This window comes from Anser brachyrhynchus, assembly GCF_964034855.1.
Source record: "Anser brachyrhynchus genome assembly, chromosome: Z".
In the NCBI taxonomy this organism is placed as follows: Eukaryota; Metazoa; Chordata; class Aves; order Anseriformes; family Anatidae; genus Anser; species Anser brachyrhynchus.
This window is the reverse complement of record NC_137697.1, coordinates 23,843,919-23,864,614: the sequence shown is the minus strand read 5'-3', so window position 1 is coordinate 23,864,614 and position 20,696 is coordinate 23,843,919. Positions and strand designations below refer to the sequence as shown.

The 20,696-nt window shown below is 35.3% G+C and overlaps 1 protein-coding gene across 5 annotated transcripts in view; it reads right to left on the bottom strand.

Moving 5' to 3' along the window:
- SMARCA2 (SWI/SNF related BAF chromatin remodeling complex subunit ATPase 2) overlaps positions 1-20,696 on the bottom strand; it is a 124,600-nt gene that overhangs the window by 47,293 nt on the left and 56,611 nt on the right. For all 5 annotated transcript variants that reach the window (XM_080573793.1, XM_080573795.1, XM_080573794.1 and 2 more), the window contains exons 16-26: positions 19,450-19,613; positions 17,658-17,724; positions 16,994-17,104; positions 15,388-15,630; positions 14,974-15,087; positions 12,899-13,006; positions 10,204-10,290; positions 9,271-9,317; positions 5,726-5,892; positions 2,544-2,707; positions 380-607 (exon numbers count right to left, since the gene is read on the bottom strand). In XM_080573793.1, coding sequence (XP_080429919.1) covers positions 380-607; positions 2,544-2,707; positions 5,726-5,892; positions 9,271-9,317; positions 10,204-10,290; positions 12,899-13,006; positions 14,974-15,087; positions 15,388-15,630; positions 16,994-17,104; positions 17,658-17,724; positions 19,450-19,613 — 1,500 coding nt within the window. The remainder of the gene's footprint in view (positions 1-379; positions 608-2,543; positions 2,708-5,725; positions 5,893-9,270; positions 9,318-10,203; positions 10,291-12,898; positions 13,007-14,973; positions 15,088-15,387; positions 15,631-16,993; positions 17,105-17,657; positions 17,725-19,449; positions 19,614-20,696) is intronic.

The window sequence follows — 20,696 nt, the reverse complement described above, 5'->3', positions numbered from 1 at the left end:
ATTTGATAGCTGTCTTGAGACAACTAATTGTTTCCTGAAGAGAAAGTCGTAACTAGAATTCCAGTTTGAATATAGCACCAGAAAGAAACAGCTATGTTGCTGGCTTGCTCTAAGCTCAAAGCACATCTTAAATCTTACCCAGGACCCAAAATGAAAAAGCAGAGGCAAGCAGGCTCTTACATGATTGAAACTAGGTAGTCCTAGTTATTCAGTATGTCTGAAAATTCCACTACATAGTCTAACATTATTTCTTTGACTGGATGATAAGAGTATGTTGACAGTTCTAATTTTGAAGGAGATAACAATCTTTGAAATTTGATGAAAAGAGTAAGCTTCCCCTGAAACATCCTCTTACTGATTATTTCTAACTACGTTTTACCTCATTTTCTTCTTCATGCTCCAGTATAGCCTGTAGAAAAGCCCTCCGTTCGTGGCTTGAAGACTTCTGATCAAACATTCCAGCCTGAATAACTTTTTGATCCACGTTCAACTTATACTTTGCAGCTGCAAGTATCTTCTCTTCCACACTGTTCACAGTGCACAGTCGCAGGACTCGAACTTCATTCTGCTGACCAATTCGATGAGCTCTATCTTGGGCCTGCAAGTCCTATGAGGCAAAGAACACAGAGAATGATTTATATAAATGTGCTACTCAAATCACTCTCTGCTAAAAGGCCATTACAATGCTGAGTTATCCTTTGACATAAAAAGGAAGTACTCAAACCACAGTCCACCATAATTCACATAGTTCACTCCCAATTGTTCTGTTTCCCAAAACTACTTCAGACCCAGACAAGGAGAAAAAGTGAAAAAAAATGCACTTGCTCCACACACTGCACATACAGTAAGCTAAACACTTCCTGAAAGCATGTGCAGTGACTGAGAAGGGCTTAAGTATCTATTTTTTCTCTTCTACTCAAAGTTTGTGACCCTCCAAGCCAGAATGAACCCTGAAGTAAAACATTTCTTGATTCCAGGAAAAGAAAACAAGTATGTTTGTATAAAATTCATATATAAACTTATCTAACAAAAGGCAGTTACTAATTCATAAAGATGTTAACTGAAAGTTATCTGTGAAATAGGCTTTTATATTGATCTTAAAATATTTGTATTAAAACAGCCTAAAAATGATCTTAAATTATTTTTAGAACACCATGAATCCACTAGTTTTTGTTCAGGTGTTTGTACTTAGAGATAGCAGAAGTAAAAAGCACACTGTAGATGTTTGGTAAAGAACTACTCTTACTAATTCAAAATTGTATCTATTTTCTTTGGAGAAAAAAAGAAATCCATGAAATCCTACTCTCAATGTGTTTGTTTCAGCAATCAGATAATGAAGGGTACCTAAGTTCAAAATGCTACTACAGTTTTGTGCTACCCCACAAAACAGAAATTCTTTGAAGTAGAAAAAAAGAGGAAACCAGACAATGAGTTTGCCATTTCACTCCATCACCTTGCTCTTACTACTGTTGTTAGCTCTTCTCTCTTGCAATGCCCTTAACAACCCAAGCTGCTGGAATTTAAAGGTACATTTGAAGTTTTTATAACAGTCAAGATGAACCTACAGTATTAATTTATGTAATCCATTTTCAGAAGCACAGAAGTGAGTAAATAGAAGGTTTTACTTCTGGAAATATGCTGTTTAAGTGCTTAAAAAATAAGTAAACAACAGAAGTATTCGCTTTTAGCATGCTGCTTATCAAAATTAACAATTTATTCCCAACCACAAGAGAAGTGAAACTGCATATATTTTGTAGTTCAGCAATCTGTTCACTAGATTCTACAGAGAACATTCTGTAATTTTTGCTGCAAGGACGTATTGCTATCTAACTGTTGAAATATACAGGACACTGCATTAAAAATGTTTTTAGAAGTGACCTAGAGATAACCAAAAATGCAAAGAATGAAGTGTCTTCTGAGGTGCTTTTGAAGCCTTTAAATGTAATTGCTCCAAACTTCTCAAACCCTGTTTTAAAAAAAAAACAAAATGGCACTAAGCAACAAAGACCATCTTCCTTTTTTCTTTTTTTTTTTTTTTTAAACTAAGCTAAAGTAGTTTGATACCCTCATTGTCTGCTGATCTGTACTCACCTCTATCTATCTATAGCAACAGTGCAAGTTCAGTGTCTCATACTAAGGCTGCTGTATTCATGTGGCCATTAACTAACTTCTGGAGACAGGCAGCACTCTGTACAACCTTTACTAAAATACTGCAACCTACTGAAGAATCAAAACGGGGAGATACTTGTTAATGCCCTAAGGGTTAAAGAACAAGTACAGCTGTACTACTGGTGCAGAACCCTAAGTGAGGATTCCCCGAGACTCAGATAAAATATATACATAGACACAGAATTACTTCAAACCAAAGCATTTCTTGGTTGTAGGAGTTTGTCTTACTAATTCCTCTCAATGTAGCACTTTGTGATGTACCTCGATCTATTCTGTTTGCCCCAGAGTATATATATATGCAAGCTAAAGAAGCAACCCAAAAAAGCATCATGAATTCTTTGCAAATTGCTTGAAGATAAGTAAATAAAAATAACCTGATGAGGATTCCAGTCACTATCGAAGATTATAACAGTATCAGCAGCCTGGAGATTCAAGCCTAGCCCTCCAGCCCTTGTACTCAGCAAGAAGATAAAGTATTGTGACCCAGGCTCATTAAATTTCTTCAACAGAGCAGCTCGATCCTCTGATTTTGTTGTGCCTGAAAAGAAGTAAAAACACTCTATAACAACAATGTGAACTAAAATAATCTAAACACAATGTCAGATCCTGAGGGTACACGTGGAAGTGAAATTTTAGCTCACTTGCTCTTTGACATCTCTGCTTATTTACTATAATTACAGAATAAAACACTCTCCATGGACGTTTTGGTCATCTGACTACCTGTTACACCTGAGAGACTGCTAAATATACAAGCATTTTTGTTGTTTGGTTGTTTTTTTTTGACATTTCAAAAGTGGACTTTAAAATGTCAGCAAACATTGTTACACCTTTTTATGATTCATATAAACTACAATTGAAGTTATTTTACACAACCACAACAGAGCCACAGTTTTGATTAATATGTTCTGGCCACAATAGCATCTAAGTAGTTTAAAAAGTCGTTTATACAGAGATTTATGAAAATGTCACTGTTTGCCTTAAGAGCCATCACTGATATGAAAGGATTGAAAATTCTTAATATGTCGTATCTTGAGCATAATGGTTTATTATGGGTGAGGGAGAGACAGAAAGGAATTCAATCATGGTAAAAACCTAGACGAAATTCTAAGCAAAAACCAAGAACTGTGCAAATCTGGAAACTGGATGAATTTTCATGTGTTTTGACAAAACTGTATATGAATCATCTCAGCCTGGTCCAACAGTTACTTTATATTTTTTTAAACTTCTGTCTATAGCTGAAAACCAAAGAGTCTGCTATCTTGAATAAGGTATAAATACATGTGCAACAAAGAAGATGAAGTTCTTCTGTTACTGAGGAGGATTGACCTTGGCTGACTTTCAGACCCTCCACCCAGTTGCTCTCTTAATCCCCTTCCTCAACATGACACAGAAAGAAAGTAAGATGGTAAAGGTCATGGGTTGAGATAAAGGCAGTTTACTAAAAGCAAGAGCCGCGCACAGAAGCAAAGCAAAAAGAGGAATTTAATCACTACTTCCCATCAGCAAGCAGATGTCCAGCCACTTCCTGGAAAGCAGGACTCAGTACACACAGCGGTTGCTTGGGAAGACTAACACCATAACCACAAATGTCCCTGCATCCTTCTCCTTTCCCTCAGCTTTTATTGCTGAGCATTATGTCACATGGCACACAATATCCCTTTCGTCAGTTTGGGTCAGCTGTCCCAGCTGTGTCCCCTCCCCATCTCCTGCTCACTCCCCAGCCTGCTGGGTGGGAGGGGCAGTTTGGAGAGAAAGCCTTGACACTGTGCAAGCACCCCTCAGCAGCAGCCAAAACGCTGGTGTGTTATCAACACTGCCTAGCCACAAATGAAAAACACAGCACTACATGGGCTGTTATGAGGAAAGTTAACTCCATCCTGGCAGAATCCAGTACAGTCACACAGCAGAAACGCTGGCCCACAGAAACCCATTTCTTTAAGAAGTACATGACTTGGGTAGAAAACACATTATGTGAGAAAACACCAAGTAAATAGAATCTACATGTATATGTTACGTGTCAGTATAGAAGGCATCTGTAATCATAAAACTGGAAGAGATGACAGAAGTGTTCATCTCACTCAATTTAATTAATTATGCGCAAAACCTTAGAATAAGAAAAAGGAGCTATATTTACCATACTGCATATTGCTATTGACATTCTATCATTTGAAAGACTCCATGTTAAAACACATCATGTATGGTAACATGTAACATTTTAAATGTATTATAATTCAGCTGTCTTAAATGGAAGCATCAGACCGTCTGCAGGTCAGAGATGCAATGAGGATTTTGTTAGCATGTTACCATATACTTCAGCCAGTTTTGACAAAGACATCCTGTGATGCTCCAAGACAGTTAATTTGTGTCTTAGTTTCATTACCCTGATTTTTAGTTTTATAACCCTGATTTACTTTTGAGGATAACAGTTTTTGAACTTTATGTTTAGTCATGTTTGAAAAGGACTAGAATACTTCTCAACATTATTTTTTTTGCCAAATAAAGCCTAAAGCAAAGAGCCAACTTAAAATGCTGTAACAAGAATAGTCAAAAGACCTTAAACTCTCATTTTACTCATGCTGTTCTTCATATTTTTCTTATATAATTCCTTTTCTATTAAAAAAGGAATTCTGATAAATGCTGCTGGTTCTGTATAATACTATAGCTTGTGAGATAAATACATTAAGTAAAAAGTAATTATTATTTAAGAAGGTCAGTGTGAGACAGAGACCATCAACATGGAAGAAGTCCAAAATGGAAACTTCTTTCAAATAGGTTTAAGTTTCAGATAGGATTTGCAATACTTAGTTATTTTCTTTTTGATATTCCTCCATTATATTTCCAAATCCTTTTTGCATTTACAGGTAATAACGTGTATCTACATATTGAGATATAATTGAGGCTACTGACCTTCCTCTGAAATTCAGAAAGAAATCTATAGGTACCACTTTACCTGAAACTCAAATTCTGCTATCCTGTGGAGAATGGCAATGGTACTCTAAATAGGCACCAACCAATTAATTTCACTGGAATCTGGCCAAAACATTGGCATTAACACCTCCCATCATGAGAATATTTTCAGGCAACTTAGGCAGTGACAACTGATTGGGATCTTGGATTGTAGATCTCCACAAAATCTGCATTCCAGGAACAGACCTGAGGGTTCTTCCAAACAATCCCTCAGTCTAATGGCTTGCAGGTTAAACAGATGAAAAACAAACAAACAAAAAAAAAAACAGTCAAAGAGACAAGGAGACAGAGAAGTATTTAAGATCGGCTCTACTGAGAGAAGCAAAATACACCCTGCTCAGTAACTTCTCTGTAAGAAGAGGGAGAATTCTAGTATAGTGTAGCTTAGTGGTCTGTAGCCATATCTTCATGACAAATACCCTTGCAGACTCCCTTCATGGATTTGTTGAATCATTTTTGAACCTGCTTGCACTTTTGTATAGTTACATTACAGCACTGGCATACTAGGAAGAGAACCCAGGTGTCCGATGACCCAAACTAATCAAGCATGCCAGCTCCTAACTTTATTCTCTGTTTTCATTCAGCTTACCATCGAGACGCAGGTAAAGGAAATTTCGAAAGGCGAAGTAGTCTTCCATAATGGTCATGAGTGATGTCATTTGACAGAAAAGAAGCACACGATGATTAGTAGCTCGTAACTTTGGTAGAATACGATCAAGTAGCTCAAACTTCCCTGAGGCCCGATAAAGTTCAGCTCTGTTGAAGAGAAAAAGCACAGTAAATGCCAGATGAGCCTGCAATTAGAATAATTTTAGTCATTAACATGTCAGAGTTTAACAGAGAGATTCTCTTAAGATAAAGAAGACTAGTAGCACTTTTCTCTCTTTCAAATTGTTTACATTGATTAAAATAAAAATAAGCACCTACATGAATTCTTGTTTGGAAAGGAAACAAGAATTTTTTCTTTAGTTACAAAAACTTGTGGACCTTCAACCACATGGAACATCTACTTTTATGATAAATAGTGAAAACAGAATTCAGTTTCAAAAAACAAAAATTATTTCTCAGCAAGATAAGTCTTGTATCAGTTAAGATATTCACCTGCTACTTTTGCTTTCAGTTGGCATTTTTGGCACCTACAAGTTGCACTCGTCAGGTATATGTTGGAAACAAATCCCTTCCCACTTAAGTATGAGAAACAACTCCCTTCCCACTTAACTACTATGTGCATTCCAAACTGGACTAATATACACAGACAATGGGAGAAGTTTGACACTTTAAACATGCACCCTTAACAGACTTGCATGATGTTTAGTAGCTTTTTTTAACTGCTTTTTTCTTCTATATTATGAATTGCAAAACATGCTCCTATTGCCAAAATGCAAGCCATAACTAAGAAAATGAATAAAAGTCAAGAGGACGACTAAATCAGCATGAAAGTGATATACTTCATGAAAATAAATTTCACATAACTTTTTTTCTAACCTTGACTCCGTACTCTAGAAATACGACTTATCATTAGTAACTATATACTCAAGTCCACAAGATATGCAGCCTTCTGATTTGCATACACATGTATGCACTCAGCAAAAGACAAAACTGTTTAGGAACCAAGTGGTCTGCTGAACTAGTGAAGAAAACAATAGAAGTGTCATTACAATATGAATAAGAACAAGGTCACATGGAAGACAGACATCTTTCCTTTAAAGGCAACCATCTACAGACAGTTGGATGAAGAAGTGCCAAGAAAATCAGTCTCTTTCCTTTTGAATAACTAATGAAAGAAGTGCTACTTTAATTTGGAATAAAGATGGTAAAAATATAAAAGAAGGAGGCAAAAAGAACAAGGAAGAGAAGAAAATCCTACATGATATCTCTGAAGAGTCATTCCAATAAATTTCAGATGGTATCCATGTAGTTTCAAAATAAGGAGAAGGGAAGATGTCAGTTTACAATCTTCTCTGACTGTTCTCCTGAAAGGGATAGAGGGTCATAAAATCCTTGCATAACACTTCTAGTACTGGTATATTTTGCCTTAGATATGTGTCCTGTGCCTCCTCTGCCTTCCTAAACAAGGACATAAAATATAGTGTGATAAGAATTCTCCTTAAGTTTCTTCATAAACTGAAGTCCATACTACTGAGAAAATGCTAAGCCATTTGCATACATCATAAGGCTGTCATTTGCCTCTGATCATCAAGTCACCTAGCTATGAGCACTCTTCAGAATAGTAAATGCTTGACCATTACACTGAGAACTTGTAATATCAGGGAGAATTCTCCTGTAGTGCCTACTGATACCATCTAATTTCTACTGGGAATCTTTAACTAAGAAAAGGGAATTTCCTATTTTCATGCAGGTCAAGAGCTAAGAACACTCTTGAGCTTTGAGAGATAGAACGCTGAAGGGAAATGTTTTTATGAAGAATTTAGAATGATATATGTACTTGAATACAGTTTAGGAATAACTTAATTTTGCTTTTGTTCAGAATGAGAAAATACCACATTATCCTGCTAACTCTGAATTATTTTCTGAAATTTCATAAGCACTGCATTTCCGTGTGCACAGACAAGTGCGACTCAGCCCTAAAATGGACATGGTAGACATGGAATAAAGCAGTAAAACGTGGATGTGGTTAAAATAATAATGGAAGCAATCCTCAAAACAGTCATCTGCTTAGCCAATGCTACCCTAACCCAGCAATCTTCTGTCTCCGCAAGAAGGACAATGGGTGACACTTATCTTCCCAGTAGTCTTAATACTCTTTATTTTTTTCTTTGTACAACTGCTTCTGAGCTCGAATTTTTTACACTTGTGTCTGACAAAGTGTGTATATAGGCAAAGACTAACACAGGGAGTATGCTCAACATACACAAAACAAAACATCTACTCCTTTCATCCTTCAGAGGCTGATACCCCAAATTTGAAATCCTATCTCCCCTTTAGTATAATAAATATTAATATGTAATAATAATAGTATAAGGGGTAGTAATAATAGTATATATAGTAAATAATAATATTTACTAATATAGTAATAGTATATATAGTAAATAATAATACTTAAAAATAATATAATGGGAATTGTACAAATTAAAATTAATATAAATTATGTTTGACCACTAAACTTTAGTTATGCTTCAGTACGAACAAATGATACAAGTTGGCACATGTGAAATCCATCATAAAAGAATCTTGCACAGGAGAGGTCTCAGTTGTGCAGATAAGTGTAATCAGATGACACGTGAGAAACATGGTAGTTCAGAAGCAGCACAAAGACTTTGGAAAGATTTCAGTTTTACTCTGTGGTATGCAGTAGATGTTTGGACACTCATCTTTCAAGTTTTACTTTTTAGCCTGGATTAGCAGAATGACGGAAGAGTTGTAGATGGCCTTATATGAGAAAAGGCACAAACATAGCTGTACAGCTATTTAGACATCCAGTCAAGCATGTAAGAAGTTCTAGACAGATCCTCTTTCACATATAAATTAGTATTGAAAAAAAAAAGAACCCTGCATATAGCCACTACAATTTAGGCTTACCAGAAAAAAAAAAAAAAAAAAGAGAAAAAAGGCCCTTGACACAATACAAAATACACTTTCTGTAGAACCAGAAATATTTCTAGCATGTATAATCCAGCTCCGAGAACTGGAATTTCAGTGAAGAGAAGGATCCTGTCTACAAATCACCTGTCTGATGTTAAAGACAGTCTTATAATCCATCTTCAGGTTCCTGTTACCATTATCTGTTTAAGGTGAATGCTTCTCTTTATGATACAAGATTCCTTGACATTAGTCAGACAAACAACTTTCCTGTTCAGAAATTAGTGACAGAGCACATATCCAGCATTACTCAAAAGGAAAATCCTCATTACCACTGAAAACCAATAAAAACGTTTAATTGCTAATTCAGAGAGGAAATAACCCTTCAAGTGAGAACATTCTCTTGGGGAGGGAGGGAATACTATGGACATAGCTTTATGTTGATTAGGAGTCTTCTTAATAACAGCATTTCTATGACTGATTTAATTTAGAAACCACTTAAGTTTGTTAGCATGTATCTTCTAGAACAAGGATGTGATGTAGTGGTTCCAATACATCATATATGAAAGGAAGGGTAAAAAAAAAAAGAGTTACCCGTTGATGACACCATTTGAGTAGCCTAAATGTTCAGCAAAGGACTCCTGCAGAGTTAAAAACATTGAACAGATTATTACAGGCTCCATCGGAAACCAAAATTAAGCATCCTTATTTCAATTAAATTAAATATATGTATGTTGGTGTTTCATTTCCATTATGGTCATACTCTTGGAATACACCCTGTAGCACTAGTGCTCTGCTTAATGTTTTCCTGTACTGCTATTATTTGAAATTCATGGTCTGCAGGAGTAATTTCTGTCAGCATACATTTTACCAGATTACAGATACAGTAGAACCTTTATAATTTATAGTAATTACTAGAAGAGCCATTTGCAAATTACTCAATTTCATAAATTAGTATTCAGATGAACAAACAGTAAAAACTACAACACCACAGGTACTTGTTCATTTAGACACAAACGTAGCTCCACATCAGATATTTCTGACACTTTCTATAAATACACAAGTTTGTTTATGTACTTTGGGTCCTACTAAGAGGTGCTATATTGATAATACATTTCTACTAAAAAAACAAGGTGGAAATAGGACAATTTTGGCAAATATGGTAAGAGATCAGCAGTCTGCTAGTTTTAAAGATCCTACCACTTGGCATTTTGAACTATTATTTCTACGTTGTAAATTAGGTCTAAGTAGAGGTTAAGTTGCTCTGGAATGTCTTGAATTCAAAAAAAAAAAAAAGGTCACATTTTAAAACAGCACCTCCAAAAGACTAAATGCTTTAAGACTGGACTTTAGATTGCCAGTAAAAAACTGGTGGTTCATCCATTTCTTTCTAAATATAAAGAACTCCAGCACAAACAACGTGGACAGAGTTGTTCCCTCCGACACACAGAAGCTCCAACAGAAGCTTTCTGTTATATTAGCCATCTGAATAAAAACAACTCTCAAAATCAAACCTGGCAATCTTACCTCAATGTGTTGAAACATATATGGGTGATTGCATATCTTTCTCAGTTGCATGATAGTGTTCATAAGAGTTTTTGCACCACCTTTTCCCTATGGGAATAAACAAGGCAAATCAAATGAGAAACTCGTTTCCTAGCTTTTAAAAGACATTTTTAAGTTCAGGTATAAAAATACCTCTACCTCTAACCCAAGCACCAAATCATTTCTGTAAAAAAAAAAAAATCAACAAAAACTATAAGCTAGTTACCTTGCTGTATAAATTCACCTATCATAAAGATACTCCAAAATGTAAAAGGAAGACCTGGAAATAATTTGCAAAATGCATTATGTATCATATTCACAGTCAGAAGCAGCACATCTGTCCTGCGTACTGCTTATTTATACTACTTGAAACCATATGAATTACTTTGGATCTGAACCCTCCTAGCAGAAAATAGTACTAGCTGGATGCTTTTCAGTTCTACAGTATCTGCTCACTCTTCTACCGTTAACCTGATAAATGTGATTTTCTTTCCAAGACAAGTCAAAACTCAAGGCAACAGATAGCAAAAAGGCTAGGTAAGCACACTACATGAGACATTCTGATATTTTACCAGCTGTATTTTCAAAACCTACTCCATAGCAAATCCTTTTCAGAAGCAGGACTGAGTTCAGTCAATCAGCCATAAGACACTATGTGCTCTGAAAAACACTAAAGCATTACTAGGTGCTAGACTAAGCTGTACGGCTACAACTTGGTTGCACCTGCTGGACACAAGTTTGGTAACATCATATTACATTAACGCTTTACATAACTTTCAGATGCCATTTTGATTTGTTGTCATGTTATGAAACTGCAGTCAAATTGGCCACAACATTCCAAGCTTACTGAACAATTCATTCAGATTTATTTGAAAAAAAAATCTCAGTGAAAGCAATTTAGCAATTTTCAAGAGTAAAATTATGTACTAATATAAATAAAATAAAACTAGCTAATACAGAAAAAGTACACTGTTCTATTATATTATATAGAATCATAGAATATCCTGAGTTGGAAGGGACCCATAAGGATCATCAAGTCCAACTCCTGGCACTGCATAGGTCTGCCCAAAAGTTTAGACCATGTGACTAGGTGCATATACCCCTAATACTCTACTCTTCCCTGGAAAGTACAGTAGAATCATAACTTCTAAGTCTAAAACTAAAATAATAACAAAAAGAGCAGGGATTTTTTATCTGAAGAGGCACTCCAATATATTAAACTTGCTTTTGGTCTTTTGAAATTCCTCTCAAACGTGCTCCAAAACGTAGTTTTTATTTGTTCTAAGAATTATTCCCTAGAGCTTTGCAACTTAATGAATCCTCTCTAATCTAAACTGTGTGCAGACTGGATTTGCAGAAAGACAAGACTTTTTACTAACACTAGTTCTTTAGTCACTGAAGCCAAGAGCACTCAATAAGCACCACCTCCCTCTGCTGGCAACAAGTAGTATGGATAACGCAGCCTAATGAAACAGAAAAAAGAAAAAAAAGGAAGGTGTAAGGGAGGAGAGGGAGGTGTCAAGAAGACTACAGATGCAATCTGAAATGAATAAACAAAAAGCTCAGTAGAGAAGCATGTACAGGAAAATTATCAGAAGACTCTGAGATGGAGAATGAAAGGAAAGAGACTAGAAAAAGAAAGAAATAGAACACTGTGATGCAAAATTAAATGTGTAGAACAAAAGTACAGGCATCAAAATACAAAATTACATTTAAAATACAACAAAATAACATAAATTAATGTTTCCAAAGTGCTCAAACTATGGATTTGAATGCCAATATCCCACAGTAAGTACCAGCTTTGTCTGGAATTTGAATAATCAACTGCAGAGTAAACAATTTGCATCAGACAAGCAAGGTAAAATAAGATACTGAATGCCACCCACTGTAAAAATGCATCTGCAAAAGGATGCTGGAAAGACAGTATGTGATCACATCATATCAATAAAATGTACATAATGGGGCCTATTAGGGTCCTGGCACAAATACAAACCTACATTCAAGCTGTTCAGTACTGTCTAAGAGCTCTTAATCTATGAACTCTCATGGGGAATTCAATGTATTTCACATTTATTATAATGTATTTTATATACACAAGTAAGCTGATGGATGGCAGCCTGTTTCCTCTATATTAACTGGGTCAAGACTAATGATGGCATAATCAAAATGTATTAATATGTATTCTAATATCCAATTATATGACTTTGAATCCTACTGTTCTCTTAAAAACTTTTTCATTAACAGATTAATTAAGTATGAATGCAGGCATAAAACCCTGACTGGCCAAAACAAGGTTTATACTTAACTAATAAATAGCTCTGGGAGATAAGACAAATAACCTCCTGTAGCCCGTGCTGCCACTATCACAATTATTCACATAACTTACTAGCTTAAATTCAGCCAAGGGAAGTGCTGGTTGTTTGGTTTGTTTGTTTTTTCAAATATCATCTGTTTGCAGAAATGTATAGTATGTACAGCGAATACAAGTAGTATTTTTTCCACATGAATAGAGAATAAAAGCTGCAGTCTTTTCAAACAGGCATGTCTGATACAGATTTCATTTCCCATGAGAGGTATGTGTAGTAAGAGCTTACATACTAATTTTATGAAACAGAAATCATATGGTTAGCATGTAAACATAGTTTCCTATTTGTTCTATCTAGTCTTTCTTCTGTACCTTCTTGTCTTTCTCAGAACCATCTGTAAGAAGGATTCCCTTGGCTTGCATGTGACGGTACAGGATCTTCTGAAGAGCCGACATATCACATTTGATCACATATTCCACCTAGTGTAAAAAACAGTACAGAAACACACTGACATAATAACATTAGCAGGATCTAACTGCAGGTTCTTGTCATCCTATTACACAAAACAAAAAACTATTACTCTTTTATCTATAGCCTAACAGCACCTTTGATTTCAGTGAGCAACAATTCAAGTGCAAGCATAGCAATAGGTATCTCGAAAGATTCTCTATGAGAGTCACAATTATTATTAGACAGGTGGATTCTAAAAATATAACTTTAGAATTGCCAAACATTTGTTTCTCATTCTGTAATTTTAACAATTAAAAATATTTTTAATGAATTTTATTTTAACGTTTAACATGCAGTTTAAAAAAATCTATAGGTTTAATAGCCTGTGTACAGTATTATGTCTACATAGCATAATAAAAATATCATTGCTGTTCACCTAGCCAGTAAGATTAAGTATCCCTTACAGTGCTTATTTAGCATTATCCTTGCCTAAACAAGAGTGGAAATATTTTCTCCATATCAACTAAAAATACAGGGAATTAATGAAACAGTGTATGACCCCCACAATCAGTTTAATTTCCTATTCATACTAAACCAGGTTTTGACTGCATACTATCCATAAATCTAGTAACACAGGATTTCATACCCCAGTTTAACCCATTTTTTCTATTATCCAATTTCCAGATTTTAGCTACGTTTTTAATAAGTGATGCAGAAGAAAAATAATCACAAAATAAAGCTAGGTTAATGGCTAGATATCTTACAAGGAATTATTAAAAGAGTAAACTGCCTAATAATTAATAAACAGAATAAAAATTATCATGTTATTTTCATCTCAAAAGGACAAGAGGATCAACTCATGAAAGAGAAGTGAGTACCAATCTGTATGCAACTCCTAAATCCTACATCTTCAATGCCTAATAATGGATTTATCAAATACAGTGGCTTTAACTGGCAGAAATCAGCACAGAACTAAAATTTTCAGTAGTATTTCTAAATTAATTTAGAATTTTTCAATTTATATTTCATTCTCAAATAAATATAACATAAGAGGGCATGGAGAATCTGACAGTTGGAGGAACAGAAACTCACAAAAGTGTCCACAATACTACGAAGATAAGAAAGAATTTGAAAATAAGCCTTTCCTTTAATTACTGTCATTGGTCATCTGTACAGAGTTATTTGTTCATTCCGCCAGTGTTAGTCAACTCATAACACACCACACAAAAATTTCATTTTTTAGTATGGTTTTAACACAGCAGACTTTAGAAACAAATTTTTCCTATCTCACCTTAAAATTTACTTTTTTTTTAATTTAGTTGCTGTTGTCATTTTGGGAAGGGTGAAAGGGAAATTTGATATAGAATTGCAGAAGACGACATGGTCAGGCAAAATGAACTGCCCACAGACAATGATCTTTTGAATCAGAAGAGAATTTTACCTTCTGAGTTACAAAGCTAAATTCTGAGAATTGAAAAATAAACAAAAACTTGTGCAATATTAACAAGCCACTTCACAAAACTCAAAACTCATGGAATATTAATTTAGGATTAAATTGTGCCTGCTTTATAATGTCCAGTAATCCTTTAGGGATTTCTGTGAAATAGTTAAGAGAGCAAAAGGTTCTACCCAGCTGGGGGGAAGGTGGAGGAAAGGAAGAGGGGAACACACAGGACAGAATCTAATTCTCAATGTATGGTCAACTCATTTACAATTTGAAACCAATTCCTATGGAAATAAGTAGCAGGCCTCATATAAACCATGGATAACTACAACTAGAATTAAAGCTGTAAGAATAAGGATGAAGCCTGAGAATGCAGAAACTTCAGGTATTCAGGATTTCTCAGGTGCCAGCTTTCTTTGCAAGAAGTAATAAACAAACCACAGTAATAATACATGCTAATGAAGTCTTCTGTAAAGTAAATCTGAAAAAGAAACATAACTTAATGCTTAGAAAAAGTATTAAACCCCTTCCATAACTCCTCTCATTGCAAACCTTTTCTGGTAGTTGAGACTCAACCTCTTTCTTCAGTCTTCTCAGCAAGAAGGGTCGGAGTACTTTGTGGAGACGACGGATGATCAGAATAGTTTCTTCCTCATTTAAATCCACCTACAGAAGTTGATAGAAGTCACTACAAGACAACTCAGTATATTAAGTAATGTCTTGTCTCACATGAAAGGTTATGTGCAGTAATTACTTGTATGTTACAATCAAACTGACTCAGAGTCAAAAAAGAGATACTCTATATTAATTTTTTCTGGCATTATAAAAAGTGGGTTTTAGTTAATGTTAATTCCCTAAGTACCAGGGAGAGTTCAAGCACTACTGTTTCTGAATAAGCTCCATTTTGTTTTCAAAGTGGTTTGTTTCTGATGTATAAAAACAAAAACAAAAAAACTGCCACAGTACCCTTTCTCCAGTCATGGCAAATGGAGCGTTGAACCACTGTTCAAAGGTGCTACAACTCTTGAAAATGGTTGGGAGGAGGAAATTGAGAAGAGCCCACAGTTCAGGCAATTTGTTCTGTAATGGTGTCCCAGTCAGCAGTATTCGCCTAGGAGCCACATAGTGAGTGTTCAAGACCTGAGTCAGCTTGCAATGATGGTTCTTCATTCGATGCCCTTCATCTACTATCATATATTTCCATCGAATCTGGAAAAAAAGTAAATGAGGAGGAGAAGAGGAAAAGCTAGGTCAGACAGAGTCAATTTCCTCCCAACATGTGTAGACCAAAAATATTTCAAACCTGAAACATTTATCATTCTCACTTATGAGGTAAAAAAAAAAAAAAAAAAAAAGAAGAAAAACACAATCATTATTGAAGAACCAGTGGCCTCAAAAGAAACAAAAACAGGAACAGACACTAGGTATGCTAAACCCAACACTGATGTATGATTTCTTACTTGAATTGCAACAGTAAATAGCTAATTTCCCCCTTTCTGGGAAAGGGTTTAAGGTGACTGGCTCTTTAAGGTCAAAATATGGTTTAGGCGGGAGGAAAAAGACCACAAAATCTCCAAATAAAACTGTCCATAACAAGAACCTTGAACAAGAGACATGAGCATTTTCAGTCAAAAAAAGTATGCTTGCAAACAACTGCAACGAACCGTATGAACATATGAACACACGAACCATATGACTAGGAAGGCCTCAGTTTGTAGTCCTCTGGTACTTTCATAAATGCTAACCAATCCCATTTTCCATGACAGGTAGAATGCCACAGTGCTGTTCTTCCTATCTTTTAGCAAAGGAGGGCAAGTTAAAGGTAGAGGTAAAGGAAAATTCTATAGTCTCAAACTGGGTTCAGAATCATGGTAAGAAAATGCACTGCCTTTGTATCAGAGAGAAAAATGACTCATCTACGTAGTTAAGTAATAGATTGAAACAAAGTGAAAATGAAAAGCAAAGGGACAGTAAGTCCATGTTTTCTGTACATGGCAGAATACCAACTTAGTCTGCACTGTGTGTACATGAAACAGTCTGACACTAAAGTAAAGCTTTCAAATTAATACATTGGAGAAACCCTTATTGACAGCTTGAGCCTTTAATAACTGGGCAACATTTAGTGAAGAGTCTGGAAACCAAAATCATGATACATATAATCAGTTACCTGAGGAAAAGCACCACACAGCTGGAAAGGATCTAATAAGAGTGAGCTTCAAGTCAGAAACAGAATGAAAAAAGTGAGCATAGCACTGTAGATTAGAATAAATGATATTAAGCAGACAGGAGAAAAAAATGCATTTTTCCAAGGGCAGGCAGGTCTACAGTACTGATAAAATCACACAGGAAACAATTACTATCCTAACCATATTCAGAAAAATCCTGGTGATTACAGGGAGAAGATGTAACTGACAAATCCAGTCATAAACAAAGGAATGGAGAAGTATGGTTTAACTTTACTGAAAGATGAAATAACTCAGGACTTCCCTATAAGAAAAATATATGTTTTTTGTGCTATGCACCACTTGAAAATATCTCAGAAGTCCTGCTGTTAAAAGACAGTGATTATTACCTTAGCAAGGATATGTTTGTCCTTTATTATATACTCATAAGTAGTTAAAAGAACATTAAATTTTCCACTTCGAAGCTGAGGAACAAGTGAACGGCGCATCGCAGGTGTACCCTAAAAGAGAAAGAGAGAAAAGTAGTTAGTTATTTGTTCTTCTGATGAAGTAAATAAATCCATCTTCTTATGAATCAGCAGACAGAGAAAGCACAAGAACTAGTAATCCTACAGTATTGCATTTATACATTCCAGACTTCTTCAGTCCTTTCCCTAACTGGTTGCTAGATTATAAGACTTTGTTTATGGGGGATTGAAAATATGCTAGCAGTCTCATCTTGTTACTAATTGTTTGTCTTTACCATTACTACAGCAGCCAAAAAGCAAAGTAGTCAGCTAAAGTATAAAATGTGAAATATTTCTCATTTGTATTACTCTCGTTAGAAGCTTTGCAATGTGATAATTAACAATTTTCTTCTGCATTTCACTATCTGAAAGTAATTATAGTTTATTACAGGCATCTTCTTAGGATGATTAACTCTTACTGCTTAGTACATGATATATATGACAAAATTTTACAGGCAAGCAATTTAGAAATGCATGCAGAGGCAGGGGAAAATAGGCTGTATTTTCATTCCTTCAACTTTATAATCATATAAAAATCAAATCAAACCTTGTAAGATATCTTAACCACAGAAGGGGCCCATTTGTCAAATTCATATGTCCAGTTGGATAACGTCCTACCATAAAAAAAAAGAAATACATTTTATTTTATAAATAAATTTTATAAATGTTTCCTAGTGGTTGCTTAATTTTCAACACATTTCATGTAGTCAAACTCCATAATTAAGAGAAAATTAAACAAAAATGCTTTGTACATTATAATAAAATACATGCATCACAGAGAAGAGGAAACGAGAAAAAGTGGACAGAATATGTTTCTGATCTCATTCAGGAGTCTCTTCAAAATCTATTCAGAATAGTATTCCAGAGGAATATTCGTATTCTGGAGCATATTAAGGACAAGAAAGATAACCCTGAACAGAAAACTGATTTGCATATTACTTTATGCCACTTATGATCCACAAACTGAGTTTGCAAATTTTCATATATAGCTTGATGATGTTGGCAATAGAATTCATCTGTTTTCCACTCTAATGATGTTATCGCCACCCAGTGAAACTATGCAGATCCATTTTTGCAATTCATTTCTGCCATAAGGTCACAACAAACAGCTTTTTAAACAGCTAGTCTAGCTGCCAGCATGATATTGCAAAAATAGATCTATTTATTTAAGTTTACTGGACCTATGACAGTAACAACTATTAATCTGGAGGAGGGAAAAGGCAGAGAAAGAAAGCTTTTAAAATGTCTACAGAAAATAAATTTCATCTCCTTTCTTTTAGAAACAGAATAAAAGCATTTCAGAATACTTAAAAGAAATTTGAATTTTTCTGTGCCTGCAGGAAAGCAGATGTTAATGATATTCTCCCTTTATTTTTAACTTTGTTATAGAGTTTCTCCTTATACTAAAACTCGTCTTTTGTACTCATAAAATTAGGCAAATCTGTGGTATTTATGCTAGTTAGCTACTACTGCAGCAGATTGAGAAGACAGGATACCTCAGAAGAAATCATAAGAGATGACCATGAATATATCCCAATCCTACCACACATTTACATGCTCTGCACAATCGCTAGATGAATTATCTAACAAAAAGGCCAAGGAACTTCTGTATACAAATCAAGACATTTACTACGTACACAAAGAAAAGCAAACAAACCCTGAGATGCTACATCTGTTTTACGATGCCTGACAGTTCTTATTCAAAACACAGCATTTCAGATCACTGAAAGCCACACCTTGTTATTTTGGGAAAGGAAAAAGCAATAGCAGAAATCTATAAAACAAGCAGCATCTGGGAAAGCTACTGAACAGGAGGCGGCATGACAGTCATAATATGGTCAGCTGACTGAGCTGTGAGTATCACACATCAAGGCTACACAACGGCCTAGCTATCCAGTACTTAGAAGATTATCCTATATCAGTAAAGCATGATTGCATAGTATTTGACGGGGTGGCAGTTGTTTAAAGAACTAAGTAAGCAACAGATTTTTAATATCACAATTAAAGTAGAACAGGGATCTGCAAAGATGTAGTATTAAAGAAAAAACATTGCCCTCTTGTGGCTTAAGAGTAACTAATAGTAAATTCACTACACATTTCACCAAAAGAATAGACATTAAAGCTAATTGAATAAAGTGCTTTTATTAGCCATCTGGTCACCCTTCCAATGCTAGACAATTACCTGGGAAGAAATGATCAATGGAAGTACAGAATACATGCTCAGTGTAATCCTACTGTGCAACCTCAACTTGTCATAACGTTAAAAACAAGTGTGTATTCCTAATAAAGCAATCTGCAATGCTTACAGTGATAACAACAGAATGAGGTCCTCTACTTACGAAAGGGGAACAATGATGAGATAGGGGCCATTGAGTCTTTTGTGCTCCATCAAGTAAGTGATGAGTGCAATAGTCTGTATAGTCTTTCCTAGTCCCATTTCATCAGCTAAAATTCCATTCAGATTGTTATTATAGAGTGAAACCATCCATTCCAGTCCCTGGAGCTGAAATGAAGAATAATAATTTCTGTTATTTAAAACCCACACAAGTAATTAACACCGACAGTACAGAACTAAAGGTTCTAATGGCCTGCCTACTTAAGATGCTGGATTCCCTTCAGTAGTACTTAGAAGCATGGGAATCCCTGGCTAGCTTAACTCCTTTCCTCTGTCTCCTCTTCCCCTACTTACCCATCCCCTCAGCCCCCACAACAACAGAAACAAAAACAAAAGCTTTCAAGGTAATTTCTGGTAACAGAAACAGAAATCATCCATTCCTGTTTAGGACCAGTAATGCTCAAAATATAAAGTCAGATTTTATATATGGAGAAAGTTTTTTTGTACTGAACACAAAGCAACACAGGTGCTCACATTAAGACCGATGAACAAACACTTAGCATTACACAAGTTTGTCCTTCAGCTTCAGCACTGCAAAATTTTAAACTTTTTGTGCATATTTAATACCATTTGTCTGCCTCAATAAAAATCTTCCAAAACCAAATCTGCTGAGTCTGTGCAATAAAATTAATAATTTTAAGTCTCTTGTATTTTGTTCCACCTCAGACTTCCCAACTGCATCACTAGTATTCTGAACCTCTTGTAGTACATGTCCATTTAGTGTTTGCTGTCTCTACCTCCACACGTCAAAGAATGTCCCCTTTCTTCAATTATGCTTTATATACAGAATCCCAGAGCTGGAAAGAAGCCAGAGAACTATAGCTAAGAAATGTCTACATAACAGGGTTTTACATTCAAAGGAGTACTGCTAGAAAGCACAATCCCAATATTGCATTTTAGGACACAGATTATTCCCTTCTCATATGGCCTTCCATGGATGTACCTAACACGTCATTCATAGAAGTGCAATCTAAGCTTCTGCTTCAAAGATCCAGACTTTCAGTGGGTCTCACGCATAAAGACAGAACTAAATTATGATATCTGAGAAAGTTCAGGGAGAAAGGAATATATGTTTTAAGTAACCTTCTGTTGCCCCTGCAAGAAAGTATTCAAAATAATGTTGATGATTTACTGGCTTTATGTACATGCTGACTGATTTATATTTGGATATGAAATTCTCTGGAAGCTACT